General features: G+C 61.9%; 1 protein-coding gene across 2 annotated transcripts; it reads right to left on the minus strand.

Moving 5' to 3' along the window:
• Nucleotides 1–1100: 1100 nt before the first annotated feature.
• Nucleotides 1101–17602, minus strand: TSC22D3 (TSC22 domain family member 3). 2 transcript variants are annotated; one of them, XM_027897866.1, is made up of 3 exons: nucleotides 17249–17602; nucleotides 2950–3001; nucleotides 1101–2400 (listed from the first exon to the last, which is right to left on the minus strand). In XM_027897866.1, exons 1-3 carry the CDS (start codon nucleotides 17569–17571, stop codon nucleotides 2155–2157), a joined length of 621 nt encoding a protein of 206 aa, XP_027753667.1. In that variant the 5' UTR covers nucleotides 17572–17602; the 3' UTR covers nucleotides 1101–2154. The 2 variants fall into 2 exon arrangements, with proteins under 2 accessions (XP_027753667.1, XP_027753668.1); XM_027897867.1 differs by lacking the exon at nucleotides 17249–17602 and adding an exon at nucleotides 3297–3484.
• Nucleotides 17603–24324: the final 6722 nt, after the last annotated feature.

Consider the following 24324-nt stretch of genomic DNA (forward strand, 5'->3'; position numbering starts at 1 on the left):
GGGAAAGCAATCACACACGTGTACTTGCACACGCAAGACACTCACACTAGAGTGCTTGCAGGGCTGCCTGCATGAGGCTGTGGTGGGCTCCCAGTCCTGGGACAGACAGGACAGGGAGGAAACAGCCACTCAGTAACGCTTTTGAAACCCCATGGCCTTTGTTTTGCTGTTTACTCGGTGTTTCCAGGGTGCCAACTGTAGCCAGCTCCGCCGTGACTCATGTGGGGCTGGGGCTGAGTTGCCCTCACCACAACAGAGATCTGAAGCCACAGCACAGGGCATGGCCACCTACCCACTGCCCTGGGCCTGGGCAATGCTGTCCCAGATGGCTCCAGCTGGCCCAGGAGTTGTATCCAGGTATAAAATCCTAGCACCTGGCTTCAGACACCCTGCCAGCCTGCAGCTCTGCACACACACCTCCAGGCACCCACCACCCTTTAACCTGTCATAGCCACCAGCATCCAGACAGATGGGAGGGTTTAGTTTTTTTATTGCCCTCTCCCACATACCCCATGGGGTTGAATCAAAGGCTGGCTGTGACCTAGGACAGAGTTGGGGCACTCTCAGCCCCCATCCAGCACTGTTCAATCTAGATGACCCATCCTCTGACCCTCACATATCTTTGGGATGGTTCAAAATGAAAAAAAAAAAAACTCAAAACAAAACTAGCAATGATAACTGTGAGAAGTGAAAACAAAAACACTGGAGGAAGAGCAGAGCTGTGGGTACATACAGCTCTGCACAGCCTGAGAAAAGCCCCCTTCCTGTTTACCCCCCAAGCCTGCCCTGTACACACCCCTGGTCACAGGTGTGACACGAGGGACAGAGATGTGCAGGTTCACGGCACCTTTCCCTACTGCACATACAGCCCTTGGGAAGGGGCATCCTGCTCACATCTCCAAAACCTCATGTTGGCTCAGCCAGGGCTGTCTAGGAGGGGCTGATCCCTCACAAAGGTGGGGAGCTGCCAGGTGTTCCCAGCTGGAGAATAACACCGGCTCAGTATCCTCATCAGTCACATCTCAGCAAGCCCCAGCCTCCTCTTCAGCAACACCACTATCCCCCACCTTCCCAGCCACAGACACAGCTTGGGGCACATGTATATACAAAAAGTAGAGTTTATTGCAATTTCTATCTAGATTTACACAACAGAGTCACCGCTTCTGACATCAAAAGCAATGTCCCATCTCTTCCCAGAGAGCAGGCCAGGTACAGGGAGGAGCCCAGGAGAACAGGCCATCTCCTCCCAACCCAGCAGGCTGGTGGCGCAGCCCCGCTCGTGGCTCTGCCCAGTGGTCAGTCCGGATCCTCCCAGTGCTGCCACACTGCTTCATCTCGTGGGATGCCAGAGAGGGGTGAATCTGCCCCCTCCTTGCTGCCACTTGCAGCAGATGGCCACCCAGTGACAGCCGCTCACCGTTCCAGTCTGGCTTGAATCCCCCAGCTGTTCCAATGGGCATGGCTGGCCCAGAGCGGGCACCCCACAGCCTCGGAGGCACCACCACGTGTGCACGTTTATACATAGATACAGCTACAGAAGATGCCCAAACTAACAAAACAAGCTTTTTTTTTTTTTTTTTTTCCCTGTAATCCCCACACTGCTGTGCGTTCAGCCATGCACTACGCTGCAGCTGCCACCTCTGGTGCTGCTCAGTCTGGGTCGGGTTCCAGCAGGCTCCTGGGTGGCTCGCGGGACAAATGTGCTTCGCTCGCTAAACATCGGTCTCCCTCCAACGTAAGGCTTTGCCAGAAAGAGACACCCCCCTGCAGAGTGCAGCCGTGGCCCGAGGCTCGGCCGGCGCTCCTTCCAACCGCAGGCTCCCCGTCGTGGTGCCAAAGGCTGCCCAGCACTGCCAGGGTGCCAAGGTGCCCAGGCTTCGGCAGAGCCCGGGACGGGCGGCCGCAGATCTCCTCCTGGCACCCGGCGGGCGGTTGGATGGGGAGGGGGGGTCAGCTGCCCGCGTCTCCCTTGAAGAAGAGCATCCTCATGCAGGAGACGGCCGCTGGCTCTGCGGGCTGGCCAGGGCTGCCCGGGGGGCACGGCTCAGCGCCAGGTCTGGCAGTCCTTCGTGTGAGATGAAGGCGGAAACGATTTTGCAGGAGATTAAGTAGAAAGAGTTCTGTGGCTCTGCCCACCCCAAGGACAGAGCCACCTTACACCGCAGAGCCCCCGGAGTGCTGGGCCGGGGCAGTCACCCCGGGGCTCTGCTCCTCAGGGCACAGCACCTCTGCTGGGAGCCGGGACTGGAACTTCTCCAGTTGCTCAGGGCTGGCCAGGGTCTTCAGGAGGCTGTTCTCACGCTCCAGCTGGGAGTTTTTCTCCAACAGTTCCTTGATTTGCTCTTTCAGGACCTCCACCTCCTCCCGCACAGCGTACATCAGATGATTTTTCACAAGATCCTGCAAAAGTCCATGGAAGAGACCATCACTGAAGAGTTATGCCCTTGGGGTAGCTCCCTCCCTTTACCAAGTACCGGGAAAAGTGCCAAGTGCTGCAGAAGCTTTTCCCAAGGCTGTCCCTCCCCACCGTATCCTTGGAACCCTGGCCAGGGCTTGGTGCTCATGAAGCACAGTTAGTTCCCTCAGCCCCCAGCTCTCTGCGTACAGAGGTTCTCTCCAGTCCCCACAGCTGTCACAGCGTTTGGGGGGGACTGCAGTTCCCGATTACCCAGAGAACCCGGCTCCGTCACCCTCACACCCCGAGGGTCCCCTTCCATGTCCACCCTCGCTCCCTGCGCACTGCGGCGCGGCTGGAGCCAATGAGCTCCGCGGCGGCCGCAGACAAAGAGAGACCCTGCCCGGCAGCGGGCTGGGAAGGGAGGACCCCCGCAGGCAGAGGGACCCTCCGCTTCGGGCAGAGCACCCACTCGAGAGCGGGGAACCTCCCTCTGGGGCACAGCACCCGCGGAATGAGGGGGGAAGGTGCGGGGGGGCAGCCCTGCTGCTCACCATTGCTTGCTCGATCTTGTTGTCGATGGCCACCACGCTGGCTCCGGAGGCGCTGGAAGAAAGAAAGAGGAGAGGCCGGGGGTTAGCACCGAGCACCTCTCTTTCCACGGGGATCCGCGCAGCCATCCCCCACACAGCCTCCCAATGCATCGGGGCGTCCCCCTCCCCGGGGAAATCCATGAATCCAGGCACCGGTCGTGCGAGCCCCTCACTCCCGGAGCAGCAATGCCCCTGGACCTCAGTCAGGGTACGCAGCGGGCCCCCCCCCGGGGCACCGGGACTCCCCCTCCCCCGGGGCCCTGCGGGGAACGGCGGGGGCACCGCGGCGGCACCGGGGCTGCCCCTACCTGTTGTCGAGTTTCACGGAGACCACATCCCCCCCGAGCAGGGAGGAGAAGAAGGAGATGGAGAAGTTGTGGAGCTGGTAGACAGCCACCTCCATGGGGGACTGGTACATGCCGGTGCTCATGGCTGCGGGCGCAGGGACACTCACGCACAGTCGGCGCTGAACGCACTGCGGGCACCCCCCCGCCACCCCTGCTTATATCGGCGGCGCCCGCCCTGCCGGGAGGGGCCAGCGCGGCCGGGACCGCCCGCCGCCCCGCAGCGCCGCGGCCGGGGCTGCCTCGGTACTGCCCCCCGATGTGGCACATTGACCCCTAGTACTGCCCCTCGGTGCGACACATTGACCCCTGGCGCGGCACCCTGCCCCCCGGTACTGCACCCCATTGCCGCCCCTCCGCCCCTTCCAGCTGCACCCCAGCGCAGCACCACACACCCCCAGTGCAGGACCCCCGCCCTCAGCACTGCAGCCCCCCTAATCTGCGCCCCTACACACACTGTTGCAACCAGAGTCCTGGCACCCCTAATACAGTCCCCCCACAGCCCGCATGCCTCAGCACCCCCCTCCTGTGCTCCCCACATGCGCCCAGGACAGCGTGGGGGGACACACTTGCAGCGGCCTGGGGGCCTGGGAGAAGGGGTGAACCCGCTCTGCGTTTCGGGGTGCAGCCTGCAGCTCCCACATGGTGGGGCCCCGAGGCTGCGAAGGGGAGGCAGAAGGGGAAGGGGAGACATGGGGGTGAATATTGAAACGAGGGTGTAAAATAGAAACAGGAATGAAAAACAGAAACGAGGATATGAAAACAAAAACAAAAAACCCAAACAAACAAACAAACAAACAAAAAACCCGGGGTGCATAACACAAATGGGGGTGCAAAACAAACAGAAACGAGCGTGACAAACAACAGAAACAAGAGCAGAAAAACAACCCGGGCGTGAAAAACAACCCCGGGAGAGGAAACCAAAACCTGCAGGCAGAGCAAACATGGGGTGCAGAACCAACCCAGGGTACAGAACATGCCTGACGTGCAGAACAACTGCAGGGTGCAGAACGAATCCGGGGCGCGGAACAGTGCTCCAGGAGTGCAGAACAGCACCCAGGTAAGGAAAGAACACGGGGTACAGAATGAATTCGGGGTGCAGAACAAAAAATTCGGGGTATAGAACACGCCCAAGGTGCAGAAAAACAAGGGGAGGTGCAGACCAAACCAGGGGTCCAGAACAAGCCCGGAGTACTGAACAACCACCCAAAACAAGGGGAGGTGCAGACCAAACCAGGGGTCCAGAACAAGCCCGGAGTACTGAACAACAACCCCCTTGTGTTGCAGAACACTCCCAGGGTACAGAACAAACCCGGGGTACAGAACACGCCCGGAGTGCAGAACAACAACCACAGCGTGCAGACCAAACCTGGGGTCGACAACGGAATATCGGGGCACAGAGCAAACCCAGAGTACCGAACAACACCCACCAGGGTTGCAGAGCAGCCCCGAGGTAAAGAACAACAACAGCCCCAGGGTGCAGAGCACGGACCGCGGGGTGCCGAACAACCCCGGGGCTCAGAAGCCCAGCGGGTGCCGAACACGCCCTCGGCCGCGGCGGCCCCGCCCGCCCTTGCATAACCCCGCACCGGGACCGGACGGGGGGGCCCCCCCGCGGGCACGGGGGGCACTGCAGGGGCCGGGGGTGCACAGGCGGGGGGTGCGCTGTCTGTGTGGAGTGGAGTCCCGCCGTGTGCACACGCGTGTGCAAGCCCCCGGGGTCACGCCGGGTCCTCCACAGCGCCTGCAGAGCGACCTGCACGTAGAGCAAGCGGATCTCCTCCGTGGGGTGGAGGCACGGCCCCTAAAACGCCCCCATCATCCCGGGGAATGGAGGGGCACTGCCCACCCGGGTGCTGATCCCCCCCCACCCCCTCCCCGTGCTCGGCTGCCCGCTTATCTCTGCCCTCTGGACCTGGGCCTGGGGGGACTTTGCGCAGTGGCCACCCACTGCCCCTGACCCCCGCGGCTCGTCCCCCAAAGGTCATGGCAGGGCTGATGCTGAACAGACCCCATGGCAGAGCTCATGCACGGCACAGCATCCAAGAAAACGTTAGAGCTGGCAGGACACTTTAAGCGACCTTAAAACACTCATTCACAACACGTGTGCACCCCAGGGATGCTGCAGAGGACCCCGAACGCCCCGATCCAGGGGGTCCTGAAGGTGCCTGGCAGGTGGCTGTTGGAAGAGACCGAGGAGCCTTGACTGACAGGTGTGCCGCTGGGTCCCTTCCTCAGGTGGGGAGGGGGAACAAGGTGGTCTTTCCCCATCAGAAAGGGAAACTGAGGCACGGTGCACTACAGCTGCTGCCAGCAGCGAGACCTGGCCAGGCAGCTCTCCACAAATCGCACCGCCCTTCCAGGACAGGGTGAGGGCCGTGGGGTCCCGTGGGGCGAAGGGCACAGACACCCTACCCTGCCTGGGACGCTGTGCTGCCCGCAAACCGCAGCCAGGCACGCACGGCTGCCCTGGCACACACGGGTTTGATGTGGCGATGTGAGAAGGCATTTTCTCCCCAGTGGGCCTGTCTGGGACCCGTGGGGGAGATGATGCATATCTCCCTGTGCTGGCACCAGCCCAGCCCACGCAAAGCTGCTGGGCAAGGACTGAGCGCGGGGCTGGCACTGCAGAGAGCAGGCAGGGGGTCTGTCCCCCGAGCCACGGGGCGTGTACCCCCCCGCCCGCACCAGGCCCTACTCACCAGTCCCTCCTTCTGAAGAGGCTCGGGGAGTATGGTGGCTGGAAGGCCATGCTGCCCCACGGCCCCGCTGCAGCCCCTCTGCTCCCCGGCAGCGATACCGGCTCTGCCTGTGGCCGTGTCCCCCCAGCTTGCGATGGCAGAGACAGCCTGGGTGCTGGCTGCATCCAGGGGCTACAGGCACAGGGTAAACATGCTGGGGGATGACCTCAGCTGTGCTCAATTGGCCCTTTCAGGGCTGGTGGCCAGTGTGCCACCCCGAGCCGCGCGGTGCCCCCCTCCATGGGCAGATGAAAGGGCACTGTGTGCGCCTGTCCCCAGAGTGACTGGTGGTGGGCTGGGTGGCAGCTCTGTCCCCTCACTGGGACAAGTCCAGACCACCCACACCAGGGGTCCCTTGACTCAGTTTCCCTCTGCAGCTCAGGGAGGTTGTTGGTCTCACTGCAAAGAGGGCAGGAGAGATGGGGGGAGATGTTTTCTCCCACAATTGGGCACATCACCAGTTGTGCCACCTTCTGTCTCCTGCAGAGGTGGCAGCAGCAGGGAGATGAGATGGGCAGACCCAGCCTGCCCCTAGCCCTGACAGCTGTGCCTGTTTTCCCACCTCCTGAGCTGAACCCCCTCGCAGTCCTGCCCAGCCTCCTTCCCAAAGGAAGCCCTAAATCATTAGTGTCAGGGACTAAGGGCTCTGCTGGTGCCCCACATTCCACAGCTCGGGGGTCCCAGTCCCCTGTCTGGTCCTTTCCTGAAGCAGCACTCAGACAACAAGGACTGGGGAAAACCCAGCAATTTCTGCAGCTGCTGGAGCAGTGGTAAGTGCTTTGGGGGAAGATTGCTTTGGCTCTGCCACCTCCAGTATTTTTCCCAGGGAGCTGGGACTATTGCAAAAATAAACAGGACTATGTAACTAACTTCCCTGCAGCCCCCCTGGGGTCTTTCCACCCAGCCCTGCCTACAGCCATCACTGCTCGTGGTGTGGGTTCCCTGCTCCAAGGTCGGGCAGGATGCTGTCCGCCTCCATGAGACCCCAGGGAGGGACGCTCTGGAGGGATGGAGAAGCAGTAGGCTCCTTCCTCACACTCAATAAATGAGGGATTCCTAGGCAGCCTGTGGCCAGGGCAGGGTCTGGCTGGGCAGGGGACTGCAGGCCTCCCACAGCCCTGTGCCCACAGCACCCCCACTCGTGGGATGGGGCTCCTGGACACGTCGCTGGGCGCACACAACCACGGCACCCCTTGCAGCCCCTACATCCCCGCACGCACATGTGCACACACACCCCCAGCACCCACAGCACGCCCACACACGTGTGTCTGCCAGCCCACTCGGGCGCACGCCCCGCACACAGGGTCACACCCTGCACACGCGTGGGCACACTCGTGCATCCTGCTTGCACGCGCGTGTGCACGTGCGCTAGTTTAGTACCTGGGGTCGACGATCTCGGGGGGGGGGGGGGTCTTTTCCAACCCCAGCGCCTCCGTGAGCCTGTGACGAGCACTTTGCAGGCGTGCCCGGCAAACACGCCGCCGCTCCGCGCGTGCGGATGCACGTGCAGTGCCAGCACCCCCCGCACACGCTGCCCTGACTCAGAGCTGACGCACAGCCCTGCCCGCACACCCGGAGTCGGCGGCGCAGCGCAAGGCAGCTCCGCGGGCCCCTGTGTGGCAGGGGGGCACACCCAGCCCACGGGGGTCACCTGCAGCCCTGCTGGCACCTCCACCCAGCTCTGCTGGACCCTGCTTTGTGGCAGCTGTCCCCAGGGCGCCCCTCTGAGCCGCCCCAATGCCCCCACAGCAGCACAGGGGGCCCCAGCTCCCCAGCAGCCCTGGCTGAAGGCCTTGCCAGGCTGCTGGCAGCCACCTCCTCTCCCACCACCTGCACCTAGTCCTCCAAGCAGAGCAGAGTGACATACCCCCTCGCCCTTCCTAAAGAGCAGGGGGCCGTGGACTTGCAGCTACCCTATGGCACCAGAGGACACAGTCAGTGATGAGCATCTCGGAGCAGGCTGGGCGAGAAGGGCCAGTGCTGTGAACTGTATTCCTGGGGCAGCAGCACGGCAGCTCCTGCCTCTGTACACAGCGATGGGAGGTTCGTCAGGCTGGGCCCGGCTCGTGCCTGTGGTTATTCTGGGAAAAGCAACAGTAGCCTCGATACAGGGTAATTGTGACACTAACTGTTGTGCTCTCTGGGGGAAAAAAAACACCCGCAGCTGTCATCGAGCAGTGAGGAGAGGTGGTGACACCAGCCAATGGTGGTATCACCCCAGCAGTGGCCCTGCAGGACACCCTGAAGCTGCCAGCAGCCCCTCAGCCCTCACACACCCTGTGCCCCAGCCCAGGAGATGCCAGCCCCTCTGCCAAGTGACGTTTAGTGACAGGCCCCTCCTCAGCAATGGGATGCAGAGGTCTGCAGCTGCCACGAGGGCTCTGCCTGGCTGGAGCAAGGGGTGACAGGGAGCAAAATGAGGGGGTCATCTCTCGCTGCCTGGCACTCCACATTTGCACAGTGTTGTGGGTCATGGCCCTGGGGACAAGATATACTGCTGTGCTGAGCACTGTGCGTGGGACCCAAGGCAGACACTGCGGTGCCACCCACCAAAGGATGCTCCTGCCCCAGCAGGACTGTTGGGGCTGCAGGAGCAGCCCTGGTTCCCCAGCCTCGGCTCTCTCCCCCTGCTGCAGGCTGTGCTCACAGCTCCATGGCAGCGTTCCTGGCTTGCTCTCTCCCAAGGACTCAGCTCAATGGGAGGAAGGCCCATCAGAGGGTCCGAGGCGTGGGAAATGTTTATAGCCTGGAGAGCAAACTGGGAAAGGCGCAGAGCCAAGGTTGCCCAGGCTGCTCTGCAGAGCCAGATCTCCTGCTCCAAGGGTCAGAGTGGAGTGGGGGAGGAAAAACCACTGCTTGCAAACACGCTAAGGAAACTCTGCTTGTCAAAGCCCAAAATCCTGTAGCTGTGGTAGTGCCGGCCAAGGGAGTGGCGATGGCAGCACCAGGGCCAGCCGTGCCCTGCAGGAATGGAGAGAGGGGTGGCCAGGGACACCAGTGATGACTGGAGCCTGTGGGAGCCCATGGTGGGAAAGGCTGGGCATGGGACAGGTCTGAGGAGCTCCTGGTCTTGTCCAGCAGCCCTATCCTGGTACTGGGAAGGGAGGGGTAATGGCAGGGGCTGCCCACAGGCAAGCAGCCACTCGCAGAGTCCCGAAGTGGAATCGCCTGCCCTGTGGCAATGGCACAGGGATACTGTGCAGTCCCAGCATCCTGAACTGGAATTGCCTGCCCCATGGCACTGGTGTGAGGATGCTGCTCTAGCCCCAGCATCCCAAACTTGCCTGCTTGCCCCATGGCTCTGGTGTGGGGCTGCTGTGCCAGTCCCGAGGGCTAAGGGGCTAGCAGTGCCAAAGCACACCAGTTGTCCAGCTTTTGGTTTCCTCTTCCTGAATATGCCCTGACTGAGCTATTCACTGAGGCCTGGCACTACCCCTGGCTCAGCTGATGCCTTCCAGGGGCTGTGTGGGACACATGGAAGCCCCACACAAGTAGGAGCCCTGTGACATGGGGACCCAGGTCATACCCACCAGAGCCTTAGAGAGCTCATAAATCCCCTAATTCAGGGCATGTGCTGCTCCAGAGCAGTGGGCAACCCCTCCTGGGCACACCCCTAAGTGCCCAGGCAGGGCTGCAAGCCCCTGCCAGCAGAGATGGTGCTGGTCCCAGTCCCAGCCAGGGGACACCAGAGTCATGTGGGAAGAGCTGCGCAGAAGCAGTGGCTTCTGCAACGTTGGGGAAGCCCAGGGAGGGTTTCAGTGAGGGAAGGCTGACAGGGAACCTGTCCTTGGGGAAGGCTGACGAGGAACCTCCTCCCTTTACTCCCAACGGAGGCACAGCAAGCTCTATGTCTGTGGGCAGGGGACACGGGTGACCCCCCCCCCCCGCCAGGCAGCGGGCACAGGCAGGGGTTGTGCTGCAGAGACTCCTCCAACCTGCCAGGCTGGAGGCGGCGTGGGGTGGTGGACGGAGCCCTGGCAGGCTCCTGTGTCCAGCTGTGGGGCTGCCTGCTTCCTCTGATAAAGGTACTTGGCTGTACTCCCAGTTCTGTTTTTTTCTTGCGTGCGAGTGCACACCCCAGAGCCCGCCTGCTGAGAGCTGCAATTTTTCTTTCTCTAACTTTGTCGTCAGACCCTCTTCTTCCTCCCATGCCCCATGGTAGCAGCTGCCTCCCAACACCAGAGTGAGGAGGGGAGGTCAGAGAGGACCCAGGTCCAGCCAAGCCCTCCTCACTATGCTGCCGAAAGGCTCCAAAGCTATGGCTTCCCCATACATGCTGAGGTAGGAGAGAAAGAGGTAAAAGGGCTGATCTAGTTGTTATCAGCCCCAGACCATGTGGCCCAACATCCCATCTTGCTGGCATTTGTCAACACCAGCCCCACAGTGTGGGCTTCCCTGGTCGGCACCCTGCCAGGGGCCATTGGGCACCCTTACAGCCCAGAAAGGGTCCCATGGCCACCAAATGAAGAGGCAAAATATCTAGGTATGGCACAGCCCAGTGAAAACCCTGTGGCATTCCCCAAGCATTGTGCCTGGCTGTGGGGGGAGCACAGCCACCTGCTCCGATGGGAGGGGATGCCCAGCCCCAGGGAGGGTGGCAGGCTGAACTCTCTGCAGAGCTTTAATCCACAAATCTGTCCGCAGAGCAAAGTGTTTCACACCCACGCAGGCTCAGGGTGGAGTCCTGTCATTGAACTCGGTGTTATCGCCTCCCAGTTCGCCCGTGCCCTGCCCTGGGGCTCCTGCCAGCCGTGGCTCTGAACTCCAGAACTGTCCTGGTTTCATAGCTTACTGTGTCAGCCTGGGCAGTGCCGGCTGGATCATCCCCAGACACTGCCTCCCCTTTTCTGGTCAGCTTCAGGGAACGGGGGTGGCCGTGAAGCTGAAGGGACTCCCTGCAGCACGAGGGGCCGTGCAGGTGGGCAGGGGGCTGCCAGCCTGGGCTCTGCCTCCCCCAGCCCCTCACTCAGCTTTGCAGGGACCCCCAGCCCAAGAGAGGAACCCCGAGGCAGGGCCTCCAGCATCCTCCAAAAGCAATCCCGTGCCCCTTTGCAGGCAGGAGCGGGCGCTCCGGAGCCCCGCTGGGCGCTGGCAGTGCCTGCCCTGCGGCGTGCGGGAGTGCCCGCTCGCTAATTGGGAGGCAGCTCGTTATGTAACGAGGATGGAGGCTGGGGAGCTGTGAGAGCAGCGTGGCGCACCCCATCCTACCCAAATCTGCTCTTCCAGCCCAGAATAAACCCCATTTACAGAACCAACCTCCCACACCCCGAGCCCTTCGCCAGCCCCTTTCGCAGGTGCCGGAACCTGGCTCTCTCCTGCTCGGCCCGATGGGGATGCCTGGGGGGAGTCCCACCAGCCCCACCATGCCCAGGGGGTGCCTGGACCCCGCTGGGGGTGCGAAGCCCAGACAGACCTGACCTGGTGGGGGTTGGAGAGGAGAGGAGCCGCGCTCAGCCAGTGCGTGAGCCAGCACCCGCAGGAGGTCAGGCAAGGACAGGCAGGGCGGCGCAGCTTCAGCAGAGCCGGTTATTAATACCCCGCCTGGCCTTTGCAAGGAATCCCGGGCATTTCGAATCAGGGACCTTCGCTGAAACCCTGCCCTCGCTGACATTTCAGAACAATAACAACGTGAAAGACAATCAGCGGCTGGCAGGACGTGTACCTCAGCTCTGCCGCTGTGGCTCTCCGTGTGCTGGCCTCAGTAGCCAGCCCTCACCTGGCTCGTGCCAACCCTTGGGGACAACCTGAAACCATCCCCTGCCCCCAAGCCGCCCAGAGCAGTCCCCATCTGTGTCACAGGGGGATCCCCACTGAGACCACGGGAATGTTTTGCCCTGCCCCAAGGCATCAGTCACCTGCTGCCATCCCAAGGGAATCACAGGTGGGGGGTGGCGAGGACTGGACCCCAACCTGACCCTGGAGTCTGGCAGGCCAGGGCTTCTGCTCTGTCACTGGAATCATTCTGCAGCAAAATCTCTCTCAAATATACATTTATATATAACTAAGGACACAGATGATGATCTCCTGTCCCAAAACCAGCCCTGTGCATCACCTGGATAAATATAACTCAGAGCTCATATGCAAAGTATCGCCACCGGGATAGGTTGTAGCCTCTATCGCCTCTCCAGCCCCCTCCCTCCCACACACACGCCCTGGGGTAACGCTAGACTTGATCTCAGAGGTCTTTTCCGCCCTAAATAATTCTGTGATTCTCTGGCATGTACCACCAGGGTCTCAGTCCTTCCCAAGGGCAGGATCCAACCTGGACCCCCACTCCCCTTGGCAGACCCCTTATAGCACATGGACAGTCACATCCCCTGGGCATACACACAGCTGCCAGGCTCTGATGACACACATCCCAAGCCCCTTGGTCCCATGCAGGTCACAGTGCTCCCCCAATGCACAAGGTTGGCTTTAACCCTCCTTGTGCTGGGCAGTGGCCAGGGAGGTGGCATTAGTCCCAGCAGAGACCATCCAGGATCAGGCCATGTCTCACCAGAAAGGGAAAGTTTGATGCTGGAGGGAACTGACACGATGCTGAGACCAGGGCAGACGCCTGCAGCCTGCTCCAGCTTCAACCTCTTCCACATCTCCAAAGTTCAAAGCTGGAAATAAATCCTGGCCAGCCTTTTCCCCATAGGGCCATGCTGTCATCCCTGCCTGACCTTGGGACACCTACCCCTGCCTGTGGGGAGCCGGGCACCTAGCCTGGCAGACGGGCAGCGCTGCAGCATCCCCAGGGTACTGAGGTGACGAGCTGCTGAGCAGCTGACGTTGGCATCACCAGATTCTAGCTCAGCTGTGCCAGCCCCCTTGGCCACAGCCTTGTGATCGTGGGCAAATGGTTCTGTCCCAAAAGGCTGGAGGGGCAAAGCAGGGCTCTCCTGAGCTCCAGGGAATGTTGGAAATCTCCTTCTGGAGGGAGCTGGGTCTTGCAGGAGCAGGAAGGGACAGGCACAGTGCATGGTGTGGCGTGTTCTGCCACTAGCCCTACCAAGCCATGCTGAACCCCCTGTGCTATGTCAGAGCCCCTGTGAACCTGTGGGGACACCGCCCTGAAGTCTGCTGGCACGTGGGGTGGGAGTCCCAGGGTGCCAGGATGCCCATGCTGGAGACAAAGGTGGGCTCAGCTGCCTGCCTGCCTGGCATCTTCCTGGTGGTGGGAGGATTTGGGCACACCAAGGTCAGCACCTCCCAGCAGTACAAGCTACTCCTGCCACTGAAACAAAATCTCCCCGGCACCTCAGCAGTGCAGAGGGCTGGCAAACCACACTGCAGTCCACGGGTCAGGCCACGTGCAGCTCTGTCCTTTGGGAGCAAAGCAAACAAACCCTGATGCATGGTCTTGGTGGGCAAGGGGGCCCTCCCCGCCCCCTCCCTGGCAAAGCTGTCCCGGGGCCAGAGCAGTGAGAGCGGGACAGCTTGGTCTCACACCCACACCTCTCTCACGCTCACTTGTGGCCCCTCTCCCCATCAATGTGTCCTTGTTGCTCCAGCCCACTCGGCCGGCTGGAATGCACAGCTTGGCCCCGCCACCCCGGGGTGCCCTTTATGCCCTGGCTCCTCTCCCCCTGCATTGCTGCTGCAAAGTGACACCCGATGGACAGGAACAAATGGTGCTGTGACACAAATACCACCCTGGTACCGCTGTCTGGGCACTCTTGCTCACCAGCCTGGCATTACAGCGGGGAAGGCAGCGCTGCCCTGCTTCTCCCACCCAAATTTGTCTTTCCCCCAGCCCTTCACACTTGAGGCCCCCTTGCCTCCCTGTGACTCCCCTGGCTTGCCCTGGCCCAGGGGAAGGTGGACCCCAGCCCTTTTCATGGCTCAGGCCAAAGGGTGGGTCACTGCCCAACCTGCTGGGTGGAGCAGCAGGTCTGGCAGTGCCCAGAGGTGGTCTGGCTGTGCAGAGGCATCCCCTCACTGCCCGGAGCAGGATGGGCACAGGCTGGCCAGGCTGCCAGGTGTTGCCCGGGAGAGGCTGGAAGAAGTGCTGGTGTGGCTGGCCGACGTGGGCGAGCAGGCAGGCACGTACCTCCTCTCCCCACCCAGAGCCAGGCGGGGCCCTGCTTCGATCAGGCGCCAGCACGCACCAGGGGTGCTGCTCCCCCCGCAGCACCAACCTCCTCCCACGCCACCGGCTCCCCTCACCCCCTGCCCTGGGGAAAGGTGTCACACGGTCACAGGGCTGCTCTTCCTGGCCCACACTTGGTCGGGCTCATGCCTGGCTCTGGGACGAGCAATCCTGGGATAACACTGCCATTGCAGAGGGATGGCAAAGACCTTTTTGCCCACTTTGTTGGCATATGTAGGGAGAAGGTGTGCCCAGCCAGGCTGGTGGCAGCTGCCTTCCCTCTACCTGATGCTTCCACATAGCTTGGCCCCTTGGCACTGCCAAGATCTCCCTGGAGGGCAGTTTGTGGTGCCCTGTGTGGGGGCACGATGGGGAGAAGCCCTTTGGGCACAGGATCCCATGCACTCCTGGAGCAGGAAGGCTTCCTGCAGGAGCGTCAGCCCTGGAGGCAATCAGTCCAGAGCATCCCTGCCTTGTGCATCCCTGACAACACCCCTGTGTGAGCAAAGGCACGGAGAGCCCAGCAGAGACCACCCAGCTGGGGAAACCCCCAGAGAGAGAAGTCAAACATGCTGTATATGAGTTGTTTGAGATGCCAAGCACAGGTTTGACCCTGACAGAGTTGTTTCCAGCCAGCTCAAGGGCCCAATTCGACTCTGGGTGAAGCACTTTGGTGCTCCCGTGCCGTGCTGGATGTCAGCCACGCACGAGCATGTGCATCCACACAACTTCCACCTCCTCCTGTATCATCGGAGCACATCAGCCACAACAAGGGGCACCAACTGGTTTGGGTTCCCTGGTGCCAGCAGCAGGGTACCCTTATCAGGCCTGCTATCGGGGTGTTCCTCTGGCACCCACAATCCTCTGCTGTATATGCTATCTCCTCTTGGGTGTCTTGGCTCATTCCCCAGGAGGAGAAAGTTCAGGCTGGAGCAAAACAACCGCAAACACAGGTGTGGGCACACCTGGCTCCGGTGCCCAGGGCTTTGCACCCAGCTCCCCCATGCCGTGCCACCCAAGGGTCACAGGGATCACCCAGCCAACCTCCAGAGCAAAGCGCTTGGACACTGAGTGTGATGGAGGGACATGGCTTTGTGCCACACTGAGGCACAGGGGTGTCACAAAAGGGAATGCCCGGAGCCTCTCGGGACACAACACACACCAGGGTTTGGAGGACAGGCAGCAACGAGCACTGAGGGGCACAGATGGGGAGAAATCCTGGTCCCCTGGCCCCTCCACCAGCTCCCTACCTCAGCAGGAGCTCGCCAGGTGCTAACCAAGAGCTCTTGGGTCCTGCTCCAGCAGGGACAAGTTCAAAAGCAGCCCGCTGTGCCCACGGGCACTGCCTGCCCCACCGGGTGCTTGGCTCTGACCCCAGCCCTGGCAGCCCACGCTGGGGACGGCATCTCACTTCCCCCCTTCACTCGTGGTGCCAAACTGGCTGCAGCCTCCCCAGGGGGCAGGAGAACCTCTCGCTCCCGTCCTCTCCCAGCCGGGTGGGTTCGCTGCCTGCACGGGTACCGGTGCCTTGGCGGGTGTCCCAGCTCCTCCTTTCCCACCTGAGCGGCAGCTCGGCGTTATGTAAGTGCAGGAAGAACGTCGCCAAGGCCGGCTCGAGGCAGCAGCCTCCCGGCGTCAGACGCTTGGCTGGGCGAGGAGGCGGGCGTGCGCCGGGGCGGCTCGCACGCGTGGGGCGGCCACGTGTGAGCCCACCCGCCTCCCGCGCCGGGCGAGGGGACGAGGGGCGGCTCGCCCGCCCGCGCACAGCCCACGGGAGCGCGCCCACGGGTGCATGTGCGTGCAGGGAGGGAAGGGGATGGCGAGGTGTCTGTGAACGCGTGGGTGCTGTCGCGCACCCCCCGCTGCGAGCTACTTCTCCACCCCCCCTCCCCACCCCCCCCAGCGGAGCAGCGAGTGCCAGAGCCGCTGCCTGCCCTGCCAGCCACGCAGACGCCTGTCCCCGACGCACTGATGGGCCACAGGTCCCCTCAGCCCCGGGGGTGGGTAGTGCATCCCACCTGCTGAAGCCACAGGCAGCCTCGGCACTGCCGGCCCAACTCGGCTCTGCCAGGCCAAGCTGGGAAGACCCAGACCTGCCAGTCCCAGAACAGGCTGCTCCCCCAGACGGAGTCACCAGTCCTCTGGGTTCTGGACACCGGGGCCAGGCCCACACAGCACCAGTGCAGGACCTCAGACAGCTCTGTCCACTCCTCGCCCCTGGGGTCCACCTTGTCAGACATGGGGACCCTGCGGAGTGGCAGCCCCTGGGACCTCTGTTCAGTCTCCTCTGCCCTCACTGCTAGAGCAGGGGAGCAGCATGGACCCCGCAGTACTGCCTCCTCAGCCCCCCAGGGAGTGTATGGGAACAGCCTCGAGCACATCCCACTGTGGGGTCACAGGCAGCCCACCCAGAACAGCCTAGAGCCCAGTGAGAGCAGCTTGGTCAGGGCAGAACCACTTTCCAGGGACGGGAAATACCACCCATGCCAAACCTGTCTCCACTCAATTTACTCTGGGGAGAGCCAGGGGAGCTGCCGAAAGGACAGGACCTGGCACTGGGAGTCGTGGACTCCCTACCCAGGGTCTCACTGACACTCAGGGTGGCTTTCGAGGCAGCACAATTGCTTCCCAAGGAACCTGCCACCCGCTCCATGCAGAATGGGGCCGATGCCTGACTGTCGCTGGACACTATCCATGCCCCTGCGGGCACTGTCTGTGTGGACAGAGGTAGCCAGGGAGACGAGCACAGAGTCCAGCGGCCAAGACACACAGCTGGGGGCTGTTGTCACTGCCCAGCAGACACGGGGCACCACGAGAGGGGCACGGTGGAGCAGAGCCACCCAGACCCGCACCCAGAGATGGGCTGGCACCACCCACAGGCTCCGTGCCACGCGCGGCCGCTCCTGCCTCTCCCCACCCAGACCCAACCGGCGCTGCCACCCCCCAGCCCCGGGCTCACACAAGTCCCCGTCCCTTGCCAGCCCGGGGGGACTGCAGGCCCCACGCCTTGCCCCCCACACTGCTGAAAGCTCCGAGCCTGCTGCCAGCTCCGGGGCTCCCAGTCCCCCGGCAGCCCCCCGGTCCCCGGCGGTGACACCCACCTGTGGAAGAGGAGGAGGATGGAGAGCAGGGTCTGGTCGATGTTCCTGTTGCAGATGCCCTGGTTGAAGAGGTAGCAGGGGTCCCGCACGACGGGCTCCAGCGAGTCCTGGCGCATGATGGAGCTCAGCTTGTCGGTGTTGAGGTTCTGCCGGACCAGCTGCTCCCGCAGCTGCCGGAAGCTGCTCACGGTGGGGCTGCCCGGGTTGTTGTTCTCGCCGCCGGCCCCCTCCTCCAGCCCGCTCCGGTTGGCCAGGTCCAGGCAGCAGCTGCAGCAGTCCAGCCCCACGGGCGACCGGCACTCCTCCGCGGGCGACGAGGACATCCCGGGTGTCCCCGCGCCTGGCCACGGCGGCGCCGCCGGGGCCGCTCCCGGGGCCGAGGAGGGCGAGCGGCTGCAGGACGCGCCCGGTGCCGAGCGCCGCGCACCGTCCCCGCCCGCCCCGGCCCCGCTTCGCCCGCCTCCGCTTCGCTCCTCCCCGCCCCGGCCCCGCTCCTCCTCCCTCCATCCCGGCCCCGCTCCGCCCGGCCCGGCCCCGCTCCGCCCCGCTCAGCTCCGCCACAGTCCCGCTCCGCCCCGGCCCCGCTCATCCACCGCCCCGCGGCAGCGCCGCGCACCCACCCCACGCGTGGGTCTGGGAGAAGTTGGCAAGGAGTGACATGGGGTGATAAAGGGACACGGTGCCCCCCTTCTCGGCGGGGACCCCCGCCCCTCTCTGTGCTTACCAGGGGGGCTGAGCGGGGGGGCTCAGGGGGCTGGAGCTGCCGGCGGCATCAGTCGCCGAAGCATTGGCGCGGGCAGCCCGCGTGGTTCCGGAGTCGGGGGAGAAAAGGGGAAAAAGGGGATAAAAGGCCCCAGAGTGGGGTGGGGGGAGGGGGGAAGCCAGGAGGGACCTGGTCCCACTGCTGAGAACGTCTGGGAGCCTCCTCGCACGGAGACAGACCTGGCGTGGGTGGAACGCACGGAGCCGGGGGGCCGTGGATATGGGACACTGGGACTCGCCGGCAGATGCCGGGGGGTTCAGGGATATGCGAGGGGGAAAGGGGATTTCTGAGAGAGGGAAATGTGGCTTCCCTGGCACTGCAGGAGGAAGGTTACTGTCACCAGTGACCCGCACTCATGGGCTGGCAAAGAGTGGCCGGGGCACATCGTGCTGCCCTGATAGGGCTGGGGCATGGGGCAACACCGCAGAGAGGTGGGGACGGCCGGGTCAGGATCCTTAGGGTGAGGAACGGGAACGTGACGAGGTCCCGGCTCCGGAGCACACGTAAGAGATGGGGTAAGAGGGCGGCCGCGGGGCAGGGCTGCCGTCGCTGCCGGTCAATGAACCCTGCGGGCCATCCCGGTGACCCCTCACCCTTCGGAGAGAAAAACAACCGGGAGCTGGGGAGCAAGGGCTGGGCAAGGCTCCGAGGGATCAGAGCTGCCGAGGTTGGGAGCAGGCAGGCTGGGGAAGCCCACCATGGGCAGGGGGGACATGAGGGCAGAAGGAGGGTCTGTACGGAGAGGCTGCAAAAGGGTTGGTGGAAGGAGGTGCAGGAAGCAGCAATCGGAGGATGGCACCGTGTCTGAAAGGGACGGGATTGATAAGGAGAGATAAACCAGGTCAAAATCCGGCAGGGCAAAGAGGGCAGAGCACCAGGACAGCGGGGGTCCTGGCGGGACAGCAGCGGTCCTGGCAGCAGCGTAGCACCCGCTGGGGATTTTAACGGGGTAGCTGCTCCCACTGAAAAAGCGACAGAAGTGTCAAATAAACATTCCCGTTGCCTGTTTGGCGAGAAGGAGGAAGATGCATCACATGAGGATGAAGCGGTTTCCAGGATAGTAACCAGGGGAGGCACGAGACAGCGGCTACCACAGATCCACAGCTGGGAGAGTGGCCACAGCGACCTCAGGCAGTTCTTTCCGTTCAGTGCCAGTCCATTGGTCTTGGGGACGGGCAGGATCCGGCTCCCAGTGGAGTTGTCACTAGCGGGGATCCTTCTGTGGATGGGGGGAACTGTCAGCCCTGGGGTGATGTTGAAAACAGGTGAATTCCTGAAGAAGGGACGGCCCACAGGCTGTCAGAGGAATGTCCCCTCTCTCTGTGCACTGGTGAGGGCCGTTGTTGTGGTGCTTCCTCACCCCGTCCAGTGGGCGATGAAGGAGGGAAGGGGAACGAGCCTTATCCGCCTGCCCTGTGTGGGGTGGGAACAACTTGGCAGGAGGCTGGTGAGGGGGTTCCCGATGAGCCTCCCTGCTGACGAGGGCATCCCGGGATGACCCCACCACTGGTGAGGGGATCCCTGGTGACCCCATTGTTTCCAGGACGGCGGAAACAGAAGGGTGCTGAACTTTCTCTTCTTCCATCCCTCCGGCTGGGGACCGGCCCCCATGAGCTGGGGAGGGGGCTCCTGCCCCTGCCCTCACCGCGCCCTGGGCTGCGCCCCGGGCGGAGCTGAGCCCCACGCCGGGCTCAGTGGGCCGGTGCCCGCAGGACCGCGGGAGGCTGCTGCCATCCCGTGGGCACGGAGGGAAGGACACGACTCCCGGGGCTGGCACCCCTTCCCCGCTTCCAGCCCCCCATGGCTCTGCCCCGGGCCCGGCGGTCCTGCCCTTCCCCGACGGCACTGAAGGTGGCCCTGGGTGCGGGTCGCTGGCTTCTCCAGGCTCCTTCTGCCCTTCTGCCGCCTGGCCCGTGGCCCCTCCATCCTCACCAGAGCTGCCACTCAGGGCTTGTGGCAGCCTCAAGGCCAGCACTGGCTGTGGGCGGGGCTGCCCCACGCCAGCCCTGCTGCTGCCCGGCCATCAATTCTTTGCTTCTCATCCACAACCAGCACACATCATGGGCTGCCACGTTCTCACGTGCAAGCCACGACGAGCTCCCTAAAGCCCCAGATCCGGGAGCCACGTGGTGGTTCGAGGTGATCATCTGGGAGCAGGCATCCAGCCCCGCTGCTGGCTGTGGCAGCTGGAAAAGTAGGTTTCCTATGTTTAGCTCTGGCCTTTCTGGGTCCCACTGTTCACGGGACTGGGACAGTGATGGTTTTTGCACACCCACTTCCCTCTAGGGCATCCAGGTGCTCCTCACCCAGACGTGGCGTTGCCAGCCCTGAGCCGTGCCTGGCACAGGGTGACATGCCAGAGGGTGGGGCACACCAGGAGGGCAAGGACAGCTTTGGTCCCAAAGGGCATCGCACACAGAGGGGCTCCACGTTCCTCCGTCAGCACTGGAAGGGATTTCCTTCTCCTGGCTGAAATGAGGGATGCTCTGTTCCTGGCTCAGGGCAGGGACTCCAGTCCTGTTCCAGCTTCTCCTGCAGTCCCTTCAGACTGAGAGGGTAGTGGACTGTGAAGGAGAGTGCAGGAGGAATGTGCAGGGCTGCAGGGGCCTGGGTTTAGCCAGCTCTGTGCTGGCCGTGGACCCAGCCATGTACCATCTGTCTGCCCGAGAGCTGTGGGGCTGTCCAGGTTCCACAGCCCCTTTTCCCAATAGTCACTTTGAAAGGACCTTCCCCCTCTGGAGTCTGGGAGAAGGGACTGCACTGTGTCCTATTCTCGGGGGGTCTTCAGATCTCCTTACAGACCTTGCTGCAGGCGGGGCAGCACCAGGCGGGGCTCCCGGTGCAATCTGCCTGTGATGCCTTCCCTTTTCCTTCCCTGGTGGTGGTGCCTTGGTGGGAGCTGGCTCATGCCGATGGGCCATCTGCTCCAGGGGAGCCCGGCGGTGCCAACCCCCCCTGCCAGGCGACCCCCTAAGCGCCTCCGCGGGCGCTAAGAATAACCAGCGCCGTCACAGCCGTGGTATTTGTCGGCACCGCCGGTGCCACCCCCACGCCAGCCTGCGAGGCACAGGATCCATCTGCTGCCTGACGTCAGCCACCAGCCACGCAGGGCGACGGGTGGGCAGTCTGGGGGGCCACGTGTGGCTGTGGAGAGGGCGCCTGCCCCCCCCTCCCCACACCCCTCCTGAGCAGGAGCAGGGATGTGCTGGGACACGGGTGGTATTGCTGCCCAGCACCCAGTGTGGGGGCACAGGGAGGTGCTGCCTTTCTTTTGTCTTGTTTTTCCCAGTGTTAAACAAACACACACCCCATCCACAGCTTTGCAGCACCCCTGGGAGATCAGGACAGCCCCCAGGGCTGGGTGACCATGGCTCTACTGTCCTGCCTGGGCCTGGCTCCACGAGCAGGGGAATGGTGACCCAGCAGTCTCTGTCACCCGGCATGGGGTCTCCTCCATTCAGGGAGATGAGATAACCCAGAGCTGCCCATCACAGTGCTTTGGGCAGCTCCTCCGAGCACCAGAGCAGCCTTTTCCCCTGTGCACAGGGCCATGAGGACCAATGCAGTTCCCCAAGCTTCATGTGTGGTGGAGCCCTAGATCTGCAGCTGGCAAAGAAGATAGTCCAGGTGCCTTCAGCTGTTGCCACTCTGTTTTTGGGGAGTCCCTTTTGGACTATTCCCCAGAGCTCTGCCTGGCTGTGCCTTGCCCACTGCCTGCTCTTTTCCTCCCAGCTGCTCCATGTAAAAGGGTGTCTCCCTGGAACAGCCATCCCATGCCTGCACTCCTGAAGGCAGCAATTCAGATGGTGAGAAACCACGACTTTGCAGGACAAATAAAAAAGTAATCCCCATTCCTTCTCCTTGCCAAGTTTTTCTGGAGCTTCTCCCACATCCAGCGTTTTCTAGCCTGGGTCACCTCCTCTGTGCCCACCCTGAAGGTCCCCCATGCAGACTCCTCCTCATCTCCTGGTCTGTGCCCCTGGTTTGGGTGCCCATGGCATGGCCACCTGGCACAGCCCTGCCATTCCTGAGGCTGGGCTCGAATGCAGAGCTGCTGCTCCTCCTCTTGGACCCATGAGCTGCACTCCCCCCATGTCCAGACCCCAAACAGAGGGTTCTGCCAGGGCACAGTGTTCCCAGGACCATCCTGAGGCTCTGTGAGGAGCAAAGCAAAGGGTGGTGGGAGCTGCAGGGATGCACTGTGGGGGCACTGAAATGATTATGGCACCCAAGGGTGTGGATGCCGGTGGGGGCAGGCAGAGGGGCTCAGCTCTGTGTAGCTCCACTGGTTTGGAAATTGGTGTTCGGAGTTGAGACATCACTGCCCATGGCCTAAGGCTGCAGGTAGCCCCTGAAAAGGCCAGGGCAGGGGTGGGGTGGAAGCTGAGCAGCACCTGAGCCACACTGGCTGTTTGGACATTTTCAGGGTTTGTTTGTTTGTTTTTGTGTATTTTTTTTTTTTTTTTTTTTTAAGTAAAATAGCTTGTGCTTCCCTCTGGTGAGGAAGAATTGCTCTCCTAGGGGGATAATGTCCATGGCTGCAATTAGATACGTCATACCCCAGTGAATATCCCCTCCTGGGGTGCCTGCTCTTCTGAGAGTAACTGTGGGTGATGAGCCACCCGCAGAGCCACCCCCAGGCAGTGCCCCCTTCTCCTATGCCCAGAGCTTTGCACCTTCCTGCCTTCATTTCCAGCCTGTGACTCTCAGTATGTTCCCAGGCACTTGGAGAATTTGTTCCCTCCCTCTCCCTGCTGGTGTTAGGAATATCACCCCATTCCTGCTTGGCCATGGGTGAAATGAACCCAAATGAGTTTTGGAGCTGTTGGTTCTCACCCCGTTGGCTGATGGAATGGAGGACACAGGGCATTGCTGAGGCTTGGGGAGGAGGTGGGATGGTGGGACATGGGACACAGGGGGATTCTGGACTGTACCAGGAACATCCCAGGTCAGCAGGAGGTGGTGGGAGCCATCCCTCCTCCCTGCAATGGGCTGGAGAGGGACGCAAATGCCTCCAGCCCTGAGCCTCTCCCAGACACCTGTGTGCCTGCACACGTGTGTGTGTGTGTGTGTGTGTGTGTGTGTTTCCCCTCCTCATCCTCACCCCTGTGAGGCTTCTCTGTGCTCCAGCTGGTTTTGGCAGGCACAGCAAGTACCAGGAATTGTCTTATTTTTGGTAGCATTGGAAAGAATGTGTAAATCACAGAATATTCAACAAGACATTATATCTTTCCCTTGGGACTTGTGAGCTGCCTCCCCATGGCAGTAAATGCCAGCTTTGAGCATTCTGAGCTATAAGCAGTGCCTTTGGATATGAATCCATCTTTTCAGCCCTTTTGGAAGGAAACCCAATGTCCAGATGGAAAGGCAAGAGATACATCCCCCTCCAGGCTCATCTTTAGGGGTTGAATGGTCACACGGGAGCACAGTGGGTTGTGGATCTGTTATGTTTGGAGTGGCCCAAGAGCACACTGGGGCTCTCCTGACTCCTGCTGGCTGGGTACCAAGCAGGTCCTCAGCCTCTGAGCCTTGTCTGGAGAGATTTTGGGGGTATCACCCCTCTCAGGCCCCTTTCTCAGCCCATTTCTTTTGTCCAGGCTCCTGTAGCTGCCTTGAAATTCCTGCAGTGGGCACGCAGCAGTTGGGCAGCCTTGGAGACCTCCTTGGCCTGGGGATCTGAGGCAGCATCCCAAGGATGATTGCTGATTTGGCCCTTGCCCATGGCCACTCTGGAAGACACAGGAGCTTCTCCACCACCTGCCCCCATCTGTGCTGCTGGCACGCTGGCAGCAGGCAGGGACTGATGTTCACTCCAGGATGACCCCCAAAGAGTCCCCCACCCTCCCCTGCCCTGGGGCTGGTGAGTGCTCTCATCCCTCACAACCTCTGCTGTGAAGGTGGAAGAGCCGTGGTGTTGACAGCTGCTGATGGAGGAGGTGTGACACAGCGGTGGCACTTCCAAAACCACCTAATTTGGGATATTAAAAAATGATCATCCCTGCAAAGCGATTCATTTCCCTGGAAAGCCCCTGCAGTTTCGGGATCATTTCTTCCCTACCCTGGTTAATTTATGGGAGGCGTTATAAGTGTTAATTTATGAGGGAGATTATAACTTATCACAAAGAAGAAGCAGTACAGCCATGGTTATAATTTCCAGTTCTGCCTTTAATTAACACTGCTGATGGGCTGCCCAGCCGTGGCACTGCCAGGAGCTGCCACACAGTAAATCCCTGCTTGGAACACTCTTGTGACCACAGAAATTTGGGCTTTATTAATATGAATGAAGTTGCTTTATGTTCAGTTGTGTATGGAA

The sequence above is a fragment of the Empidonax traillii genome, unplaced genomic scaffold (genome assembly GCF_003031625.1).
Source record: "Empidonax traillii isolate 1590-97213 ecotype Southwest subspecies unplaced genomic scaffold, ASM303162v1 scaffold565:size409173, whole genome shotgun sequence".
NCBI lineage: Eukaryota > Metazoa > Chordata > Aves > Passeriformes > Tyrannidae > Empidonax > Empidonax traillii.